This window comes from Lycorma delicatula, chromosome 8, assembly GCF_047948215.1.
Source record: "Lycorma delicatula isolate Av1 chromosome 8, ASM4794821v1, whole genome shotgun sequence".
NCBI lineage: Eukaryota > Metazoa > Arthropoda > Insecta > Hemiptera > Fulgoridae > Lycorma > Lycorma delicatula.
The window spans coordinates 44,213,048-44,233,481 of record NC_134462.1 but is presented as its reverse complement, the minus strand read 5'-3'; the positions used below and the strand labels follow the sequence as shown (position 1 = coordinate 44,233,481).

The 20,434-nt window shown below is 26.8% G+C and overlaps 1 protein-coding gene across 1 annotated transcript in view; it reads right to left on the bottom strand.

The window, feature by feature from the left end:
• HBS1 (translation elongation factor EF-1alpha (GTPase) HBS1) overlaps nucleotides 1-20,434 on the bottom strand; it is a 126,157-nt gene that overhangs the window by 6,288 nt on the left and 99,435 nt on the right. The window contains exons 7-12 of the mRNA XM_075373267.1: nucleotides 18,243-18,479; nucleotides 15,874-16,050; nucleotides 11,820-11,872; nucleotides 10,681-10,914; nucleotides 8,189-8,362; nucleotides 992-1,191 (exon numbers count right to left, since the gene is read on the bottom strand). Of these exons, the coding sequence (XP_075229382.1) occupies nucleotides 992-1,191; nucleotides 8,189-8,362; nucleotides 10,681-10,914; nucleotides 11,820-11,872; nucleotides 15,874-16,050; nucleotides 18,243-18,479 (1,075 nt within the window). The remainder of the gene's footprint in view (nucleotides 1-991; nucleotides 1,192-8,188; nucleotides 8,363-10,680; nucleotides 10,915-11,819; nucleotides 11,873-15,873; nucleotides 16,051-18,242; nucleotides 18,480-20,434) is intronic.

The following is a 20,434-nucleotide window of genomic DNA, read 5'->3' as shown; positions in this document are numbered from 1 at the left end:
TAATATTATTATTAGTTTTATTAATTAAAAATTTACCACTCATTTTTTGACAAAATCACCATTCACTAAATACATTTTTCCTAATCTCAAACAATTTTTGCATGTAGCAATTAAAAATTCAGATCACCTAATTCTGATCTGTGACTATACTGCTTACATCACTTTGTTTTCTTAAGTAAATTAGTCCTTCTGATGTCTAAGAGGTTAGGAAACATGTAGAAATCACTGGATGTTAAACTATGGCTATATCATGAATATGGAACCTGGTACGATAATATAACTGAAATGCTATTAGTGGCCTCAATATTAAAAATTAATATCCACCCTTTTGCATGATACAGATTCAAGAGTTATTAGTAATGTTCAACTCTTATGTTTTTGTTTTCTTTCAACAACATACACTGTATTTACTAAGAACAAATCTTTTAGTAACAAAGTTAATAACATGACCAGTTTTTTCTTTTGATATTCCAGCTTTATATTTTTAAGTGATTTAACTGTTTTGTTTTATCAGTTCTTGACTTGAATTTAATATTTTGAATATATCATAGAAACAGGTCTTCTATATCATAGAAACAGGTTCTATTTTCATCTGATATTATAGCACACTGGGCTTGCATATTTATACTCGTTTTTTGGATAACAATTCACTGTTTTAGTCAACAGCTTAACAGATTGTTAGTGAAATTAGTAGGAGTATTCTTTTCAGTAATTAAAAATTACATCATTGCAAGCTATTTGAATTTTGTTGATTTATGTAATAACTTGATTTTATTTCAAATGAGGGTATCCTTGACAATAATGTTCAAGAACAGTTTGCACTAAACAAAACATATTTTAACATAAATGTTTTAGAGAAGTGTGTGTAGGGGGTAGCTAAGTGGTGTTCACATCTCTCTAACTGTATTCATTCTTTCGATAAACATTTGTGTTCATTAAATTTAATTTTACTCACAAATTAAAATACATTAAAATAATATCTAGATATTACCGGAAATCCTCTAGTAATGGGCACTGTTACATTGAATACAACAATTCTTGCTTCAAACTTAGTTGAAGTAGGCACAGGATTTTGCGGATCACATAAAACATATCCGACAGCCATATTTTGTTGATCGTACTGTGATATTGTTGCACTTACATAATCCCCTGCAAATGCAGTCTGTGTAACTACTTCTTCAATAGTAAGAGCTGTAAAGAAGGAAAATTAGCCAATCAAATTACACAACTTAATAAAATTTTTAAATCCTAAATAAAACTGTGCAATCCATTAATAAAAGCTTTCAATTTAAAGTTAATTAAACGGGAGTTAGTAAATTTGATATGTTTCATTTGGAAACATAACAAACATATTTCTCAAAGTACGCATCAATGATAATTCAAAATTAAAAAAAAGTTGGGGTAATTTTTTCAAAGAATAATTTGACTGTTTTGATGTGTTTCTCCATTGTGTTCTAATTACATTCTCAGTTAACCTGTTTCTTATATTTATTCTATTTTCTTATATTGTTTTAGTTTCTACTCTTTCTTTTAGAATCAAATTCATTAAATCTGAGTGTTATAAATATACGGCCTGTTCATATTATCCTTCTTATTATAACATTATGCCATAAACTTCTCTTTGTTCAAAGCTTAAACTACATTATCAACCACCTTACCTTTCAAATTTTTACCTCTCAAAATCATCTGTTTTTTCTGCTTTCCCTGTAGTCCATGTTTCACTGCAATAAAGCATTGCATTCTTTACAACTATTAAAACAATTTTTTTTAAAAATCACTAAGGTTTGACAGAAGCAGAGATTATAAAAATGTTTCTTTCTTTATTTCAATCCTACCTTTCTTAAAACTTTAAACATAATTCCATTCTATATGCTTCTTCAGTATCTACAAATAGCAAATAAATAGCTTAGATTTTTCTTAAACTGTCATCTAAAAATGGTTCTTCAGTTCTATAATATTTTTTGAAGCTGGATTGGTTTGATATAACAAAACTAACTCATTTTGTTCTTCCACTTTATAATTTGAAAATACAAATAGTCAAAACTTACAGTATAGGGGTTCTCTTTCACCTCGTCTTGCTGTTTTTTTGAACTGTAAAAATAATACATTGAAATCTGAGAGTAATTTAACTGTTAAATTTTGCATACTAAAGTATGCAACTTATTCAGACATGCTTCTCCCAAAAGCATAATAATTTAGATGGCACATCATCGATTCCTACTTCTTCATCCTTGTTTAAATCTTTCAAAGCTCTGCAAAATTCAGCTGCAATAACTCTCAAGTTAAATATATGTAAAATACTATTATACTTAACTACTATAAGAGGCAATACCAAATTTTACAGATAATAATAATAAACAAAGTTCTTCAGTAAGATAAACTCCATCCCTTAAGTGTGTTTGTTCCTAGACCTGAAATATTTAATGAAGTAGTATTCTGGAAATTGACAGGTGTAAAGTAAAATACCATCAGCCATATCTAAAATGATGTTTGATGTACCAGTTTCCATAAATGGAAGTTAATAACAACGGATACGGTTCACTGTATGCTAATGGCATTTCTTGCAACAAAGAAATCAATGCCTCTTAAAAAAAAAAAACAATAGTGCTAAGTGGATGTAACTCATCAACTGAAAGGAACCCATCATTAATCCTACTATCATTTACTGTCTTGATTTTTTTATTGTAATCTATATATAAATTGCTGTGGAAATATTTGCTCTATTATTCAAAAACTTCTAGATATTATAGTACTTAGTTCATAGGTTATTTAATAACTCATTATTTTATATTTAGATTAAAATTTGTAAATAAATTTAACTGATCTAATTTAATCATTAAGCTTTAATTAATTTCTAATTTAATCATTAAAATTTGTTATCATTGCGTTGACTAACTTAAACATTAAGAAATAAAACAATAGTATTATGTGGATGTAACTTAAAAACCTAAGAAGTAAAAAACAGTAAAATAAAAACACAGCATAGATGGAAAATGCCTATGACATGTACTAAAACTGAAATAAACTCACAATGAAATAGAATTAAAAGTGTAACCTAACAGAACAAAATTACAATCTGGCATATACCAAATGGCATAAATAAATAAAAAAGGATTATATGAATAATTAAATTTTCGAATCCAGATGCATGGCCTTAAGAAATCATAAGATATTCAATAACATTATATTGTTCCCTAACATATTTTGGAAGTTAGCTTGTAGTTTAAAAAATTTCCGATGTAATACTGGATAACAGACACAGTCCATGGTAAAGCTACGTTCAGCAGCGATAAACTTTTTGAATGCCTTATATATTAGCATTTCTCTATGTAGGGTAGGTTTGCTATTATCTACAAGTCTTGGAATATGATCACAAATATGGGGAAGACTGCAGTAATTACAACTTTTTTTTACGAAAATTCAACACAACTTAAAATTTGTGCTTGGAAATGTGGGATGGAAATTTTGTATAAAGAATGCCATGCCTGACTTTAGACTTTCAATATAAACTCATTTCATGCTAAATGAGTATTGCAACAACTAATTCTATGTTGCCACGTTGATTGAGTTTGCATTAATTTTTACATCCTCTTCTTCCAGCCTTTCTTGTTTTATCAGAACACACATAAAAAATTTCATTTTTTTCCCATTCTTTTAAAACCACAACACTGACTTCCGTGGCAGAGTAGTAGTGTCTCTAAAGGTCGGAGTGATAGTTTCACCTGAAGGTTCTGGGTTAAAATCCCAGTTATGCTTGGCATTTTATTCATACATTACAAAACTCATCTCATAAAAAAAGCTAGAAGAACTGTTATTAGGTGTAGGCCTGTAAATTACTAAGAAAAATAAATAAAACTTAAGTTTTTAATAGTAGGTTAACTTTTGAGCAATGGTGAAAAGTTTGAGTTTAAACCTGTTACATTTTGATTGAATATTACATTTACATTGGCAAGCATTACATAAGTGGCAAGTATTTTATTTTGATAATCTGATCCTTTTAAAGCCCATAAAAACAATACTATGATTGGGAATTTCTAAAATTATTTTAGAGATAAGTTGAGCTGAAAGCTTTTATATTTCATAGATATGAAATATAAAAGCCTTTTATGTGTTTTTTCAAACTCATAATATAAAACAGGAATGATATAATTCAATTTTGATTACAATTATAATTATTTTATAAATTTTCATTCCTGTATGCTTAAAAAGTTAGGTTAAACAATATTTCTTTTTTTAATTTAATTTTTGAGTGTATGTGTGAAAAAATCTCATAAGATGAAATAAAGCCTACACATTAAATAATTTATAATACAATTAATATGATCTTTTTCAAAATAAAGTTACTTTTTATTAAATAACATCTGCGTTTGGATTAATTTTCACTGTGTATAATTTTGTTATCTAAATAAAAATTGTATATTTTATGAAATATGTAATCATTGAAATTAATGTGTCATCTATTTCATTGAAATTAGCAGAAGTCATCTAACAAACCTTCCAAGATATAAACTTAATTTATATAAAAAATATTTTTGAATCTATAATTCATCATCAAATGCAACATGCTATATCTGGTAATGCTTACTAACATTGTTACATGTAAAAAACACTGACAAAAATTTTTTTTTAAATTTTCTCTAAGTGTGATACCGTTTCTTGAATTACTTTTTTGCATACATTACAGATCTGTAAATACAATTTTTCTATCACTCTTAATTTTAAATAAATTACGCTTCAAAAAACTAAAGGGAAAATATAGTTAAAATCTGTAAAATTTATAATTTTGCATGGCCACCCCTGTGTTAATTTCGCTGACGTTTTTCTTTTATAAATAGCCTCAAGCACATCCTGTATTAATGTCCAACAGTAATTAGCTAGCATGTTAATATTCCATTTTCCTTTATAGCGGCTTTTCATCACTGAAATATCTTGGTGGAAACGTTCACCTCTGAATGTAAGTGAAGACACTTACATCTCCGAGGTTGTCCAGGAAAAATCCAGATGTGAGTGGAGAAAATATATTTTTAAAGACATATTACATCCCACAGCTCTGTATGAAGTAAGAAGTTGATTAACAATATCGTAGTAATTATCGGATTTTTGTTTTACCGAGAAAGGTTTTGTAAACGTCTTTAAATGAAGCCCAAGCTGCACTTTCTACAATATTTAACATTGAGTAAAATTCATAATCTTTGACCAGCTCTCTTATTTGAGGACCAACAAATATTCCTTCTTTAATTTTTTCCTTTACTTACATTTGGAAATTTCTGCCTGATGTACAAAAATCCAGGAGTATCCTTTTTCATTGCTTTTACAACATTTTTCATGACTCCTAGCTTGATATGGGGAGGGGGTAAAAATATTTTTTTGGGTTCAACTAAGGGCTCATGAATAATATTTTTCCCATTTGGAGTTGTTTCATTTCTTCCACACTTTGTTAACATAATGTTTATCCCTAACTTGGCTGTCCCATTCATAAAGAAAACACATGTACTTAGTATAGCCTAACTACATGCCTAACAAAATAGCTATAACTTTCAAATCACCACATTGTTTCAGCTATGTTTTTTATAATTTATTTTTTCAGGAACGTCTTTCATCACATTGTATGTCTCTTTCAAATTAATACCATAAGCGACTGATATTGAAGGATATTTGTTACCATTGTGTAGTAGAACCACTTTTAAACTATACTTAGGCAAATCTATGAAAAGGCATCAGTCCTAAGGTTTATGAACTTCTCCTAAGTGCAACATAAGCTCATCAGTATTTGTGCAATAAACCAAATTATTTTCATCAATAAAGTACTAAGAAAGTTCTTTTTGTCAGCTTCGAAAGCCTGAAATTTTCTTATTTTTTTGAAGTAAATTCCAACCTTGCAGTCTTGATCCTAACATTTCAGCTTGATTTGTTTGATAAATTTAAATCCCAACCAAGTCATTTAATTCACCTTGTGATATAAGAAGTGGCTTATTGGAAGATAATTCAAAATCAAAATCATTGTTGTCTTCTTCAGTACTGCCTGATTCTTCATCACTCTTTAGAAACATACATTCACAGGTGGCTCAGGAACTGGAATAATTTCACTGTGAGGTACAGGCCTGATTGCAGATTGCAATGAAGGATATTTTACAGTACAGGCCTGATTGCAGATTGCAATGAAGGATATTTTACAGTATGTTTAGATTTTTGTAGAAATTCCAGACACACTTGTTAAACAACAAAAGTAACAATCATGATCCTTTACTTCACGATATGTTACAAAGGTTATATGATCCTTTGGTTCACGCCAAACCATAGGTACATGTCATAATATGTGATTATGATATGATTTAATATTTTGTCTAATATTGTTTGTTTATTTATAACTTACAAATTATGTTAACAAAGTTAAACAATAAAATGAGCTAACAAAATACAATATTAAAGAGCTTAAAATGCTAACTATACATTGAAAAATGAAAAAATCCTTTAATTAAAATTTAAAAATTTTTCAAAAAATGGTGGTTGATAGAAAGATTTTGAGTTCATATTTGTTTTCAGCTTAAAAAAAAAACAGATTAAAATTATGTATCACATGTTAGGAAACAAAAATTATGTTTATCAGTGTAATTGTCATATCAGATGAATTAAAAATTTGTTACAGTTTTGTAAGCTATTAAAGCAGACATGATAATTTTAAATAATCTTTTATGTTCAAAATTTACTTGTTCATTCATACATATGTGTTTATGTATATTAGTAAATACTTCTCTAAATATTCAATTTATTTTTGATATTTCCCTAATACTTAAAAAAATTCAAAAGAAATAATTTATAATTAATTCAAATAAAAAAAGTAACATAGCATGTCAACTTCTAATTGTATATTAATAAAAATTAAAATAAAAGTTTTTGTCACAAATCTTAAACCAATAAATAATATAACAAAATATTTAAATTAAAATAAATTATCAAAATTTATTTAAAGTAAATTTAAATTTATTATCTAAATTTAACCAGTACCATTTATAGAACTGATCTTATGATTACAACAAATATATTGGTAAAACACGTAGGTCCTTTAAATAAAGAAAAAGCAAACAAAAAAAATTCAAATGTTTATGATCTCACCTATATATGGTTTAGATAACAAAACACTGATCAATGAAATGAAATGTGAAATTAAGTAATAAATCATTAAACATATAAATAAAATAAAAACAGATTAATAAACTACTTATATTGAAAAATTTCCCTAATTAGAAGATTGATAATAGTTTATTCAATCCTGAGGGACTTAAAAGAATGCTTCTTTCAATCTTCCACATCCACTTTTGATAATATTGCATGCCCTTTCTGCATAAAACTGCTTTGAGCCAATCAGACCTGCTCTTTGGTTTCTTTCACTATACCTCACTTATTTTCCAAGATGTTATATTAATCAGCTCAGTACTGCACGTTATTTTTTTTTGCTTTTGTGTTTTTTTGTTTTTTGTTGTTGCCATTATGATTTTAACAAGGGAACAGGGATTTAGAAGGCCTCTAACCATAGTTCATGCTTCTTTTACTAAGCATGCTTATTTGTTTACATTGGTTTTGTTGGAAATGAAATTTACTTTTATTGTCAGAATGAATAATTTTTTTATTTTTATTAAAAGGCAATGAAAGACATCTATTGTGTGCTCTACAAAAGAATAAACTAGAACTCCTTTCAACTTGCAGAAGTTTTTCACTTTGCATGACAGCATTCAATTAAATTATTTTGCAGTAATTAGATTTAAAAAAAGTCCTGAAACCCCTGAGATTATAAGAAAAAATGCTCATTTTGATGGTTACTTTAAAAATAAAACTTAAAAAAATAAATGTTTTAATTTTTTATTTGTTTGAAAATTTGTAAAAACAACTGAATTTCATTATTGATGATATATTCTATATTTAATTATTGACTTAAAACCTTCTAAATTGCAAATTTTAAATGAATGTTACTAAATAAAATAACATTTCCCTAAAGAAATTGCAGAAAAGATTAAATTTTGTACAATATTTATTTAGAACCTATACAAAATACATTTCCCATGTTGCAGATTTAAAACAGTATCTGTAAGACAGGTAAAAGAGAACTAATAGTGAAAGGTTAACAAACTAATAATTTCCAATTTACTGTATCAGAGAAAAATATCACAAATAATATCTATAACATTATTACCTTTTACAACAGCAACTTCATTCTGAGGCTGAACTAGCACTTTATCGCCTTGTTGAATCATACCAGTTTCTACTCTACCCGATATACAAAACCCAGAACCAGTACCTTTATAAATATCATTAACTGAAATCCTTAATGGTTTACTAACTGGCCTTTCTGGACATTTAAATTTGTCTGAAAATTAAAACAAAAAGTATATATTAAAAATGATACCTATAAATTTCTTTGAAGCAGAATACAAGTTGTACAACTTTTCATAACTAGAAATTAATTATTTTTAATTTTATTTTTTAATTGGAATAAAAGGAGAGAAATAATTACATTTTTGTGTCTTCAATAATAATAATACATGAAATCCATAATTATTTTTCAGTAGAATGAAAATGTTTGAATTATTTTTATCCATAATTCCTGTTATATTATATGTTTAAAAATTCATCATAAAAAAGTTTTTATTTCCATATATGAAAACTCTTATGTTCTGACTGAATAAATTATGCCATATTTAACTATATTAGTGATTATTGTTTCATCTAGAATTATTAAGCAACTTTTTAGGTCTATGGGATCATTTTTAAAAATTTATAAAAAATGCAATTTTTCTTCTTACTAAAATGTGACATATCAAAAGTATAAAATACTACATTCATGAAAATTAACATTATTATTAAACAAACCATATTTAATGCAATATTTTTTTTAAATTTTTTGCTAATATTTTCACATTCCACAAAATAGAATGGAGCTTTGGAGTTTATAAATAATTAAAAAAATTGTGTAAATCATAAATATTAATTTATGCTACATTATGTTCAATATTTTCTGGTATTTAGATTAAAATAGCAAAACAATTATGTTACATTATGTTCAATATTTTCTGGTATTTAGATTAAAATAGCAAAACAATTATATGCCATTATCTTTCACAAGAAAAAAGGAGTACCAAATTAGTTATTGTTATGTGCTGCATTCACCATATTAGTTTAATTTTTCTGGTAATTATTAACCAGATTATTTTCACATATAATAATGTCCAGCTTCACTGAAATTGGAAAAAATACACAAAAACATTTAGGATTTTTTGTATATTCAAACATAAAATAATCAAATTTATATTTATAAACATTAACTTACATTACATAAAAATTAACACTGAAGGAACATAAATAAACAACAAAAGGATGCCAGTAAAGGTAAACATAACCACACATTGCTAATTTTTTAAATAATTTTCAGTGAAATGTGACTTTTCTTAAAAAAATTATCAAATCAGTATTCTAAAAGGAAGTTAGAATAAATAATATTGAATAAAAACAATGGGCTGATGGTAAACTTGAATATTAACCATAAAATAAAGAGTTGGTTTAAAACTTTTAACTACTAATGTCACAAATGCTTCAAACCAACCACAGTTATTAATGTTGCAGTTGCAATGTCTGCTACTATTATGTTAATTAATTGTTCATTTTTGTAAAAGATTCATAACTAAATGTATAAATGCTACCTGACAAAGATAAAGCATCACTCAAAAATGAGATAGTAATTTCCAAGAATTACACACATCCCTTGCTAACCTTACTAAAAAATAAAATTAATTTGTTTCTTGTTGCCTTGCCTTCTTCAAGGTATAAATATACTTTTGCATATCATCATGCCAAATCATATCAGTATGAAATGCAAATAATGTTGACACCTACACTTCGTTTACTAAAAAAGGACTGGCTGTATATAATAAGCATTATTAATCTAACAAGAGAAGCAACTCCGGTGCCATGTGTACTTTTGATATTTTATACTTGATAAAGATGATTGCTATCAACAACAGCTGTTAAAAAAAAAATAACAGCCTACTTAATAATAAATAAATGTCACAAAACGGAAGTAACACTAAACAATACCCCTATGGAGGTCAGGATGTAAGAAAGACTGTTGATAGGTAATAAACAAATTAAAAGTATTACTGATTCCAATCTCACTAGACTAACAAGAGACATAGTAACCATTTTAAAATTTCACACGTGCGCGCATGTGTATGTACATATCACTACATAATATTGATAAAAACTTATTGAAGAATACTATTGTTCACTGTTTAAATCCACAGATTATCATCAAAGTGGTTGATGAAATCAGCTTTTCATTAGGAATCATAGCCACAATGTCAAGCATAACATAATAGTTTGAATTAGAAATTTTGAAATGGTTACTGTGTCTTTTGTTAGTCTAGTGTGATTGGAATCAGTAATACTTTTAATTTAATTATTACCTATCAACAGTCTTTCCTATTTCCTGACCGCCATAGGAGAATTTTTTAGTGTTACTTCAGTTTCTGACTTTCACGCATGTATGTGAAAGTTTGTTTCACATACACATACATACACACACGTATTGAAATGTGGTAGTTTGAGGAGCTGTAGGAAACTTTGATAATTAAAAGTAATGCTGTAAAGTATATTTTAAAAGTTTTATTAATATAAAATTGTTTAACATACCAATAACATCAATGAGGCAAGGTCCAGAATACCAAGAAGACAAAGCTTGTTCAGTTGGTGCAGAAATTAGATTTTCACCGGTAAGGCCACTACAAGGTACAAATGTTACATCATTATCTCTAAATCCAGCTTGTTTTAAGAAATTTTTCATTTTATTAACAATTTCTTGAAAACGATCTTCTGACCAATTAACAGTATCTAATTTATTGACTGCCACACAAAGCTGGCTGACACCTAAAATTTATGAATTAAATATAATTAGTAACTTTGAGAACTAATAGCTGCATATGATGAAGATTGAAATGCAAATTTACTCATCTAATTTTTTTCAGGCAATGGTATATAAGATGATTAGAAAGCACGCAATATGTGAAAATAAGGTACAGAAATTAATTAACATTTTTTACAATTAAACTATGATCTCACACAATGAATAGTTTACGTAACATTTAATTTTAAATATTGGTATAATCTCTACAGGTAGTAACAACATAAAGAAAACCAATAACATGATTTCCCATTAAATAACTATGATCTACTGTGGCCACTACTCTGATGAGCAGTATACCAATTTGGTTTGCAACACACAGATTCCACAGATGCATAACAGAAAACAATGCAATCATTTCATAAAAGCAAGATTTCTCACAGCAAGTTTGTAAATAAGCTGTAAAGGTACATTTATGATTTCTAGGACCTTCTAGTCAAAAGGTAAATCAATTTAGGGATGATCCTGTAAGTTTTCTAAAATTTCTTATTGGGTACCAGGCATTACAATTTGAATATAGTTAAAATAAAGATGCTAATGCACGCACGCATATCATACTGAAAAACTACCTTGAAGGGCCATTTATACTTATGAAATGAAATGTTATATAATTTTTAATTTATTACTAAAAATATAATATTAAACAATAATTAGAATTTTAAACTATAATATAAAATAATATAGTCCAAAATTGAACCTATTAGTTCTAATCACACTGCAACTAGTAAAGGATGCACTACTACTACTGATATTACCATCTCAATATCTTAAAAAACTATCTACAGTGACTAATTTTTATTGGGAAGGAAGGGTGTGGTTTTGTTGGTAAATGTATAAAAATATTTAATCTAATTGTAAGAATTCTACTTACCAAGAGATCTTACAAGTAGAGCATGTTCCCGTGTTTGCCCACCACTTTCAAATCTGCAAATAAGTTTTAAAAAAAATCTTTATTATAAAATTATATCAATCTATAACATGCTATGAAATATTTTGTAATAAGAAATGAGTTTGTTAGCTGACAATTTAACAGGTTACATTAAATTTACGACAGAAATTCAATAGGCATAATTAAAGGTCGACTTTATAGACTAACTCAATAAATGAAGCAATGCTTTCAAATTAAAATGCATTAATTCTCAATTAAAAAGCAGTTATTTAATTAATATAATCAGAAATTTTTTTGTAAACTACGCAGAATACAAAAAATAACCTAAATAAAAGTTACTCAGATAGGAGAAAAATGCCTCATGGTGACCTTGGGTTTGACCTTAACTCTCTTTCAAGGTTAACATGATTTTTTCGAATGGAATGACCTATTTTTGATCCCACCAATGAAAAGAGCAGGAAATTTTAAATTGAAATATGTAGTCACACGTATGAAGGATCTTTTTTGAATATTAACCATAAGAGATAGTGTTATACAATAGTGTAGTCATTTTTATGCTCTTCCCATAGTTTGCAAGATAAATGGCCTGCAATTTAAATATTCCAGAAATGTTGTATGACCTTCAAAAACATATAATTCGATAAAACTCTGTTGGTTAGTCATGTGACCTTCAAGAAAAAGTCAAGGTCAAATGTGTGACTACATATTCCAATGTAATATTTTCTACTCCTTTCATTGGTAGTGTCAAAAATTGGTCCTTCCATTTGAAAAGATTGTGTTAACCTTGAAATAAGGATCAAGGTCACCATGAGGTATCTCCCTCCAATCTGAGTAACTTTTGATCAGGTTATTTTTTTTGTATCCACTTTCCAGTATAGTTGCTTTGTCTGTAGCAAAGTTTCAGGTTTCTAAAACATTAATAGTTCAGAGAGTTCTAAATTTTAATTTTTTTAAAATAATTGATGGATGTAATTATAGAACTGAATACTAACTGATGATGCGGGATTCCGTGAAAATTGATTACTGGTGTTAATTTGGTAAGTTTATTTTTCTGTTTAGTGTTTTGGTGGTTTATACATATTTATGTGTGTGTTTAAGTTTTATATATATATATATATAATAACTTTCTGAAAATTCAAATAATTCATTAACATACTGACCATTGTGCCAATTAACCTCAAAAAACTACTAAATACAGCAACAGAAACAAAGAAACTAATACCGAAAATTAACTTTTGCTGGATCTCTTCATCATCAGTTGGTTATTTTCTTGTTTTTTGTGATGTATATCACAAAATGATATGATTTTGTATATCACAAAATGATGTGATGTATATATATATGTAAATATGTATGTATACACAGATATTAACTTACAATAACAAATAATAAATTGTTTTTTTCTTTTAAATGTAAAACAAACAAATGAATAATTATACATGCAGTAAAATTTTTTTTTAATATTATACGGAGATAATATATAAAGAAAAGTTCTCCTACTATTTATTGTGAGGCTATTAAAACTTCCAGCACAAAAAAAAAATTATTAAATGTTTGATTTTTCTAAGTTTTTTTATATTCACTCAATTAATTAATTATAATTAATACATTGTACTTTAGTTCTTGGTAATTATATTAATTTTTCAATATGGTTTGTGGGCTATTGTTTACTTTCTGTTGTAACAAATAATACAAGCTGTATTGATTATAAACCTTGGTAGTTAAAACAATTTTTTAAAGGTGATATTTCTTTAAAAAAAATAAATAAGAGTAAAAATCAGTACACTCCACTAATTTATAGAGCCCACTCATGTGAAATTAAGTGATACTATAAGTGAAAAAAAATCCAACTGTAGCACTGACTGCTTACCATTGTAGAGATATTTGTTAGAAAATTATCACTTGTAGTATAATTATTTAATATGAAATAGATTTTAGTAGATCTTACACTACTGTTTTATCATTCAGTTTATTACACATTACTGACTGAACTTCAGAAAATAATATTAGATTATAATAATGTGTTACATATTTGAGATCTTTTCAGTTATGTGTTGATACCAAGTTTTTATGATTTTTAACAAATGATTAAAAATACAAAGAAATAATCTTCATTTTGGAGGCCAATAGGAAACATGAAGTATTCTTTCGAATAAATCACTGTCTTTATGTCAGTGATACCACAAACCCGCAGAGGTGTGAATCAATAACTGTCTGATGCATGCATGCTGCACTGCATTTTGTTTCAGTATTTTGCCAGTCTCATGTGCTTTTGATTGTTTGTATACACACTCCTGTTTCATGATCAACAAAATTGTATTAATGTGTCACTGTTTTATGTTTGTAACCTGTGTTTTAAGTGTTAGCCTTCCACTTATTCAATATTATCATTGTGTCAGGTAGAATATATTGGCAAACAATAGGTAACAGTTGTTCAGCCAACCTAATATTACTGAAAAACTATTTCTACTTTCCCAACAAAAGCCACCAAAAATCCACATTCAGGAAGTGACTTTTTTCTAGGAGAAAATAAGCTAAGTCAATTTCTACTGAAGATCTGAGGACACCAATTTAAATTAGATTTTTCAACAAGTATCAGTTATCACTTCATGCATATAACTGTTCTAATCTAATCTTGTTCCAATTTGAAAAATGTTATGGTGATAAATTTTTGCAACCAGCAGTATATAAAAAGCAATATCTTTTTTCCAACTTGGCAATTTTGACCCTGATGTGACCATGACATGTGTTTTGTCATAATTGTTTTCATTCATGGTAATGTTTTCACACTGATCCATTGTTGATTATGTAATTACAACACCATTTCATGACCACTACTTTATTTTCACAAGTTATGCAAAAAAACATCACCATTTGAAAAAACTGATTGCGTCTCAGTTTTAATACTTTCAAACAAACAAATGAAATGTATGTCAACTACTTGCCTATAAAGATTACATAAGCACAAACTAGGGTCATAATAAGCTTATATTTTCTTATGTTCCAAGTTACATAAACAGGTTGATAGAATCATCTCCTCTTTTTTAATTAATTACTAAAAAATTATTTAATAAATAATGATACAATTAACAATAAATCATTTGATTAAATTAGATTATTTTATTCCTTTTTTTACTTAAGGATGAGTATTTGGTCATTTTCTATTTGTTTCATTTGATTAAATCACTTCAATCTGTGGAAAAACCTATGTGACAGAGTAATAATATTTAATGTAAAGAATAAAAACAGTGTTTAATGTGACAGTAACAGTATTTAATGACCTTCTACAAGTAAGATCCCATATTTGGTTCCCAGTTCATCATTTACATGATGAATTAATCATAAAAAAATAAAATTTCTTCCTTGTACTAATATCTCAAATATCTACCCAAGAACTGAATGTAGGTATTTGAATATAATTATCTGAAGAATAATCATACAGTCATGGACCATATTTTCCATAATCAGATTTACAGCCAAGAGAAGAAGGAAGAATAAATAAATGACAATGTTGGAAATAAATAGATTATTAGTCTGGAGCCAGATTGATGGTAAGCCCCACTTCTAGAGTTTGTAAGCTCTGAAAATTATAATGGTAATACGGTTTCAGAAAGTGTATAACCATCTGAAATTTACTCCTGGATTCTTAAACAATATGGAAGTATTCATAAAATTCATGCAAATTAATAATTATCAGATGAAAATAGATTAAGTATGTGTTAATGAGAAACTGACATCTAATTAACTATAAAATTTAACTGTAAAGTCTCATACTAGTGTACTTATTCAAGTAACAGATTAACAGTCACTTAAGTATGGTACAGATCACTCTAGCATTAATAACAAGACTAAAATACAATAAAAGTAGCTCAAGATAGGTTGTAAAATACATTATGGACAAATAAATTTTATACAGATAGACTGAAGCAAAGTTATTTGATTGAAGAAAAATTGATTTTAAAAGAAATTATTAGATTATCCTTTAAATACACTAACTTTTACATATAAAAAAAAGAGAAAAAAAAGATTATTTTACCCGGTCTCAAATTCTCCTCTTGTTGCATCTACAACAAGCAGAGCAACATCTGCTTGGGCAGCACCAGTTATCATGTTTGGAATAAAATCCTTATGTCCAGGAGCATCTAATAACGTAACAGATTTTGTGTTTGTTTCTAATTGTGATTGACCAACATCCATCGTAATACCTCGTGTTCTAAAAACGTATGTAAAAACTTTAATAAATATAGTTCAAATAATAAATAATAATAATTTAACACTTTTTTTTTAAACAGGAATTTTTTTCAATAAATTTAATATGTGAACGGTATGACAAAAATGTATAAATATGAAGTTTATAAACAAAAGTAGATTTTTAAAATAATATTCATACAATAATTTCATTTTATATAATTCCTTAAAGATAAAATATTTATCCAAATAAAAAACTCATTAAAGTCAATTAATGCACCTTGTCATTAGACATTATTACTAATCACCAATATGAATTACCAGGAAAAGAGATTTCCTCTGTGAGAGACATGCATCAAAGAGCATTAGGTATTCTTTTGAAGCATTATATTTAACTTTGTCTAAAAATTTTTTAATAATAAAAATAACATTTTAGAAAGTCATATATGCAGCATATTATTATTTTATTTTCATTACAAAAAATGATATTCTTTTTAGTTGCTGGCAAACTAATTCAAATTTTTAGTTAAATCTACCTCTCCCACTCTATGCTACTCCACTCCTAGTATGATATTCCATACTACTATAAACACTTCTACAATTATGTGATTAATTATTAATTATTTTTTGATGGTCAAATGTGAAAGTTTGGCTGAAAGTGTAATATGTAAAACTAAATCAAATTTTATTTTGTCATTACTTAATTACTGCTTACTAGTATATTATATACTAGAAACTGAAAACAGAAGCATTAGTATTTTGTAGAAGGTGAATAAGGAATTGAGCCATTTTAAACATAGAAATCCTTTATGTACCTAACTAAACTGACTTCAGTCTACCAAAGACCAGCGACCGGCCGGACTCAACAGCCCTTTTTAGAACTATCTCATGTCATTAAACAAACAAATGACTCTTTTCAGGGTCACCACTACAGAACTCCAAACAGCTCTTTTCAGGACTACCACAAGATTCATAAGGTGCTATGTGCCATCAGAGCAATCCAGTGACAATATCTAACACAGATAAAAATTACTGGAAGTGAAAACCTGTTACATTCATAGACTCAAAATATGGTATGTTAATTTCAAAAAGATAAAAAAAAGTGGAGCAATGAATTTAAAATAGATTTATACACTTATAACATAAAAAAAATAAAATAAAAAGAATCCAAAAGAATAATTTAAATCTAAAAATGAATACACAAATTTGACAAACTGAATAATTTTTCTAATTGTTCTAGAAACATTTTATTAAAATTCATTCATTGCATGTAAATCATTAAAAAAAATCTAATAGATGGGACACAAAAAATTCTGTCAGAATTATAAAAAATTCTACTTGTTTTAATTTCTGTGGCTGCAACAAATGACAATAATGTAAATTAATTTAAAAAAATAACCAAAGGGAAGCAGCTCAATTTTCTGACCTTTTATTTTATTTTTTAAGTATATTCTAAGTGAATAAATACCAAAAATCAATTTTTCACTGGTAAATACTTTTCAAGTTAACAAATACTAATCACTGCTAAGTTTTCAATTATATAAATTGCTATGTCTACTTAAAGTATGTTCATTCACTAAAGGTTTTATGTGATAAGGTTATATTGTTCAATTATATTCTCATAAATGTATAACAACAGACATAAATCAAGATAATGGGCACAAAATTGAATAACTGAAATAAAATTATTTTACTTTTAATTTTGTACAGATTGCAAGAAAAATATGAAAATAAAATGCATCTTAGCAAGTATTCACAAATAAAATATATATATATATATATGTTATATTTACGTACATATATATACATACATAAAAGCCTAGCTAAGAAAATCATTGAAATGTAAAATTTTCATTTCAGCAGCTGATATCTTACAAATTTTTTTTAATAAATAGGAATTTTATAATAAAATTCAGTCTTCCCCCTAAATTTAATTTATGGGAAATGCAGCAACCTTTCGCATCACTGACTAAAAGCATTAAAAATTATCCTATAAAATACAATATGCTTTCTGTTTTAAGTTTACTAGACATCCAATCTGATTGATTTTACAACCAAAAACAATCCTTAATAAAATCCAATAAAAACATCAGTAAAAGAATTATTCAAATCAGCACAGCATTTTTTTTTTTAATTTCAAGTGAAGATTGATACATAAAAAAATTCTGATTAAAATGCATAATCCGATTGTATAAATATATAATTTAAAAAAATTACCTTTCTTCACCAGTTTCATCAAGAATCCATGCATAAACAAATGATTGTTTACCCACTTTCTTACTTTCTTGTTCATATTTGTGCATTGTTTTTTGATTAACATGTCCTAATCTATACAATAAATGGCCCATTAAAGTACTTTTACCAGCATCAACATGTCCAATTGTAACCATATGCAACTGTTCTTTTCCACCACTTCTATGCTTTTTCCATTCTTCTTCTGCTTTTTTGCTATTTCTGGGAAGTAAAAGGTAAAAACAAAAAAAGAATTTTACTAATAACAAACGTAATAAGAATAAGAAATATTACTAAAAAAATAAATAAATAAATTCATTATTCTTTATCTACTGGTAAATTTTTATATTTTACAAGAAACTGGAAATTAGTTAAATAAAAAACGCTGGCAAATTATTAGATGACTTTTCCAGCTATGCTGGTCAAGTAATAATACTTGCTTTTTTTTATTGATTATGATGATTACCAAATTAAGATTTAAGCATCAACAAAATTCCTAAATTTCAAATAAAACATTTTTTGATTTTAGGGGTTTCCTTACTCTGGTGGGAATAAACTTAGGAAAAGTTTTTTTATAAAGAAGTGATAACTAAAAAGTATTAAAACAATTCCCTCTTAAATTAATTTATTTTGAAATTGTTTAAAAACTGAAAAAAAATTATGTATAATTTTTATGAAAATAAGAAAAACAAATTGCCTTTGGGTCCAGAATTTAATATAGGGCTAGAGTAACTTAAATTTTAATAGCCCTTTTAAGTGATTAAGAAAGATAAAAAAAATTAAAAGTTAATTAAGAGCAAAAAAAAAGTTTTTGGAGGTGGGGAGTAAATTTTATGAATTTAAAAAAAAAAATATTCATATACAGGCTAAGCTTAACAGATTTGCTTAAATAAGGATTTCTCTAAACCTCATTCCATTCAATAAGCCTATAAGAAAAAATAGATTTTCAAAAAAACATTTCTGCATTTTAGGTCTAGGATCTATAATTTAAAAAATTGTAAATATTTCTTGATAACTTTATATATGAAGTACAAATTTTCAAAAAATGTTTGACAGTTATCTAGCTTGAAGGGAGATAGAGCAAAAGAACAAAAAACATGTATTTTAATTTTAAAAGGCGGGAGTTGATTTTTTATTATTATTTATATTTGCATTATAGGTAATAAATTTGCTTTAATAGTTTTTGCTAAAATGCCTCTGAAGAAAACTGAGATTGGTTTTTTGGAGTATCCACTCACCTTTTTAATGAATTAAAAAAAAATTTGATCAATGCCCCATATGTAGAAATATTTAAGCCAAATTTGAAGAAAATTAGTTAGGTCAATCCTGAGATATAAAGCCAAAAGCATTGTGAAATATAGTTATGTTTTGTTTTTGGTCTGGATGAACTAGTTGGACCCTAATATGTAAAGATTTGCAAAAAAACCAATACCCTATTTTTGACATGATCACAATACGTTCTCCTTTAATTAAGTAAAAGAAATAAATATATCCTAATGTATAAGAAATATGATCAATGATTCGTAATTGATAAGCCGACTAAGTGACTCGGTCTATATTTCTCTTTTACATTAAAATATACGGCATATATATATAGAAAAACGTTTTGAATTTAAGTATATCTGAGAACAAATTAAATTTCCTATGTCTTCATCTATGATGAGCAGTAATAAAATTCACTGAAAACTATACTTTTAAACAAGTTGAACCAAATTTAGTAAATAGAATTTTTAAAATGTTGCTTCACAACTTTCTCAGCTAATCTTAAGAGACTGGTATTGCTATACTCATTCTGGAGTTAACTGTTACAGCTGATGGTCTTTTCTTTAATTAGGTGGAGATATACATATTTATATATATATAAATATATATATTTTTGTCTGAAGCTACTTCTGTTTAGACTGCTGTAAAAATTTGTAATGTTGAAACTGTTACATTTATATGTTCCACAATCATTGCTTTTGCATTCCAAATGTAATGATTTGTTTATTGTTTCAAAGGTCAGATTATATCCAAATTTTTTTAATTATTAAACTATTTTCTCTGAATATTAGTTTATGTCTGCTAATGTAAAGTACTTTTTATTTTATTGTTGGTTTATGTATGCTAATATTTTATTTTATTAATTTAATTTATGTAGGAGTTTTAATGAGTATGCTGTTATATCCATTTATTTA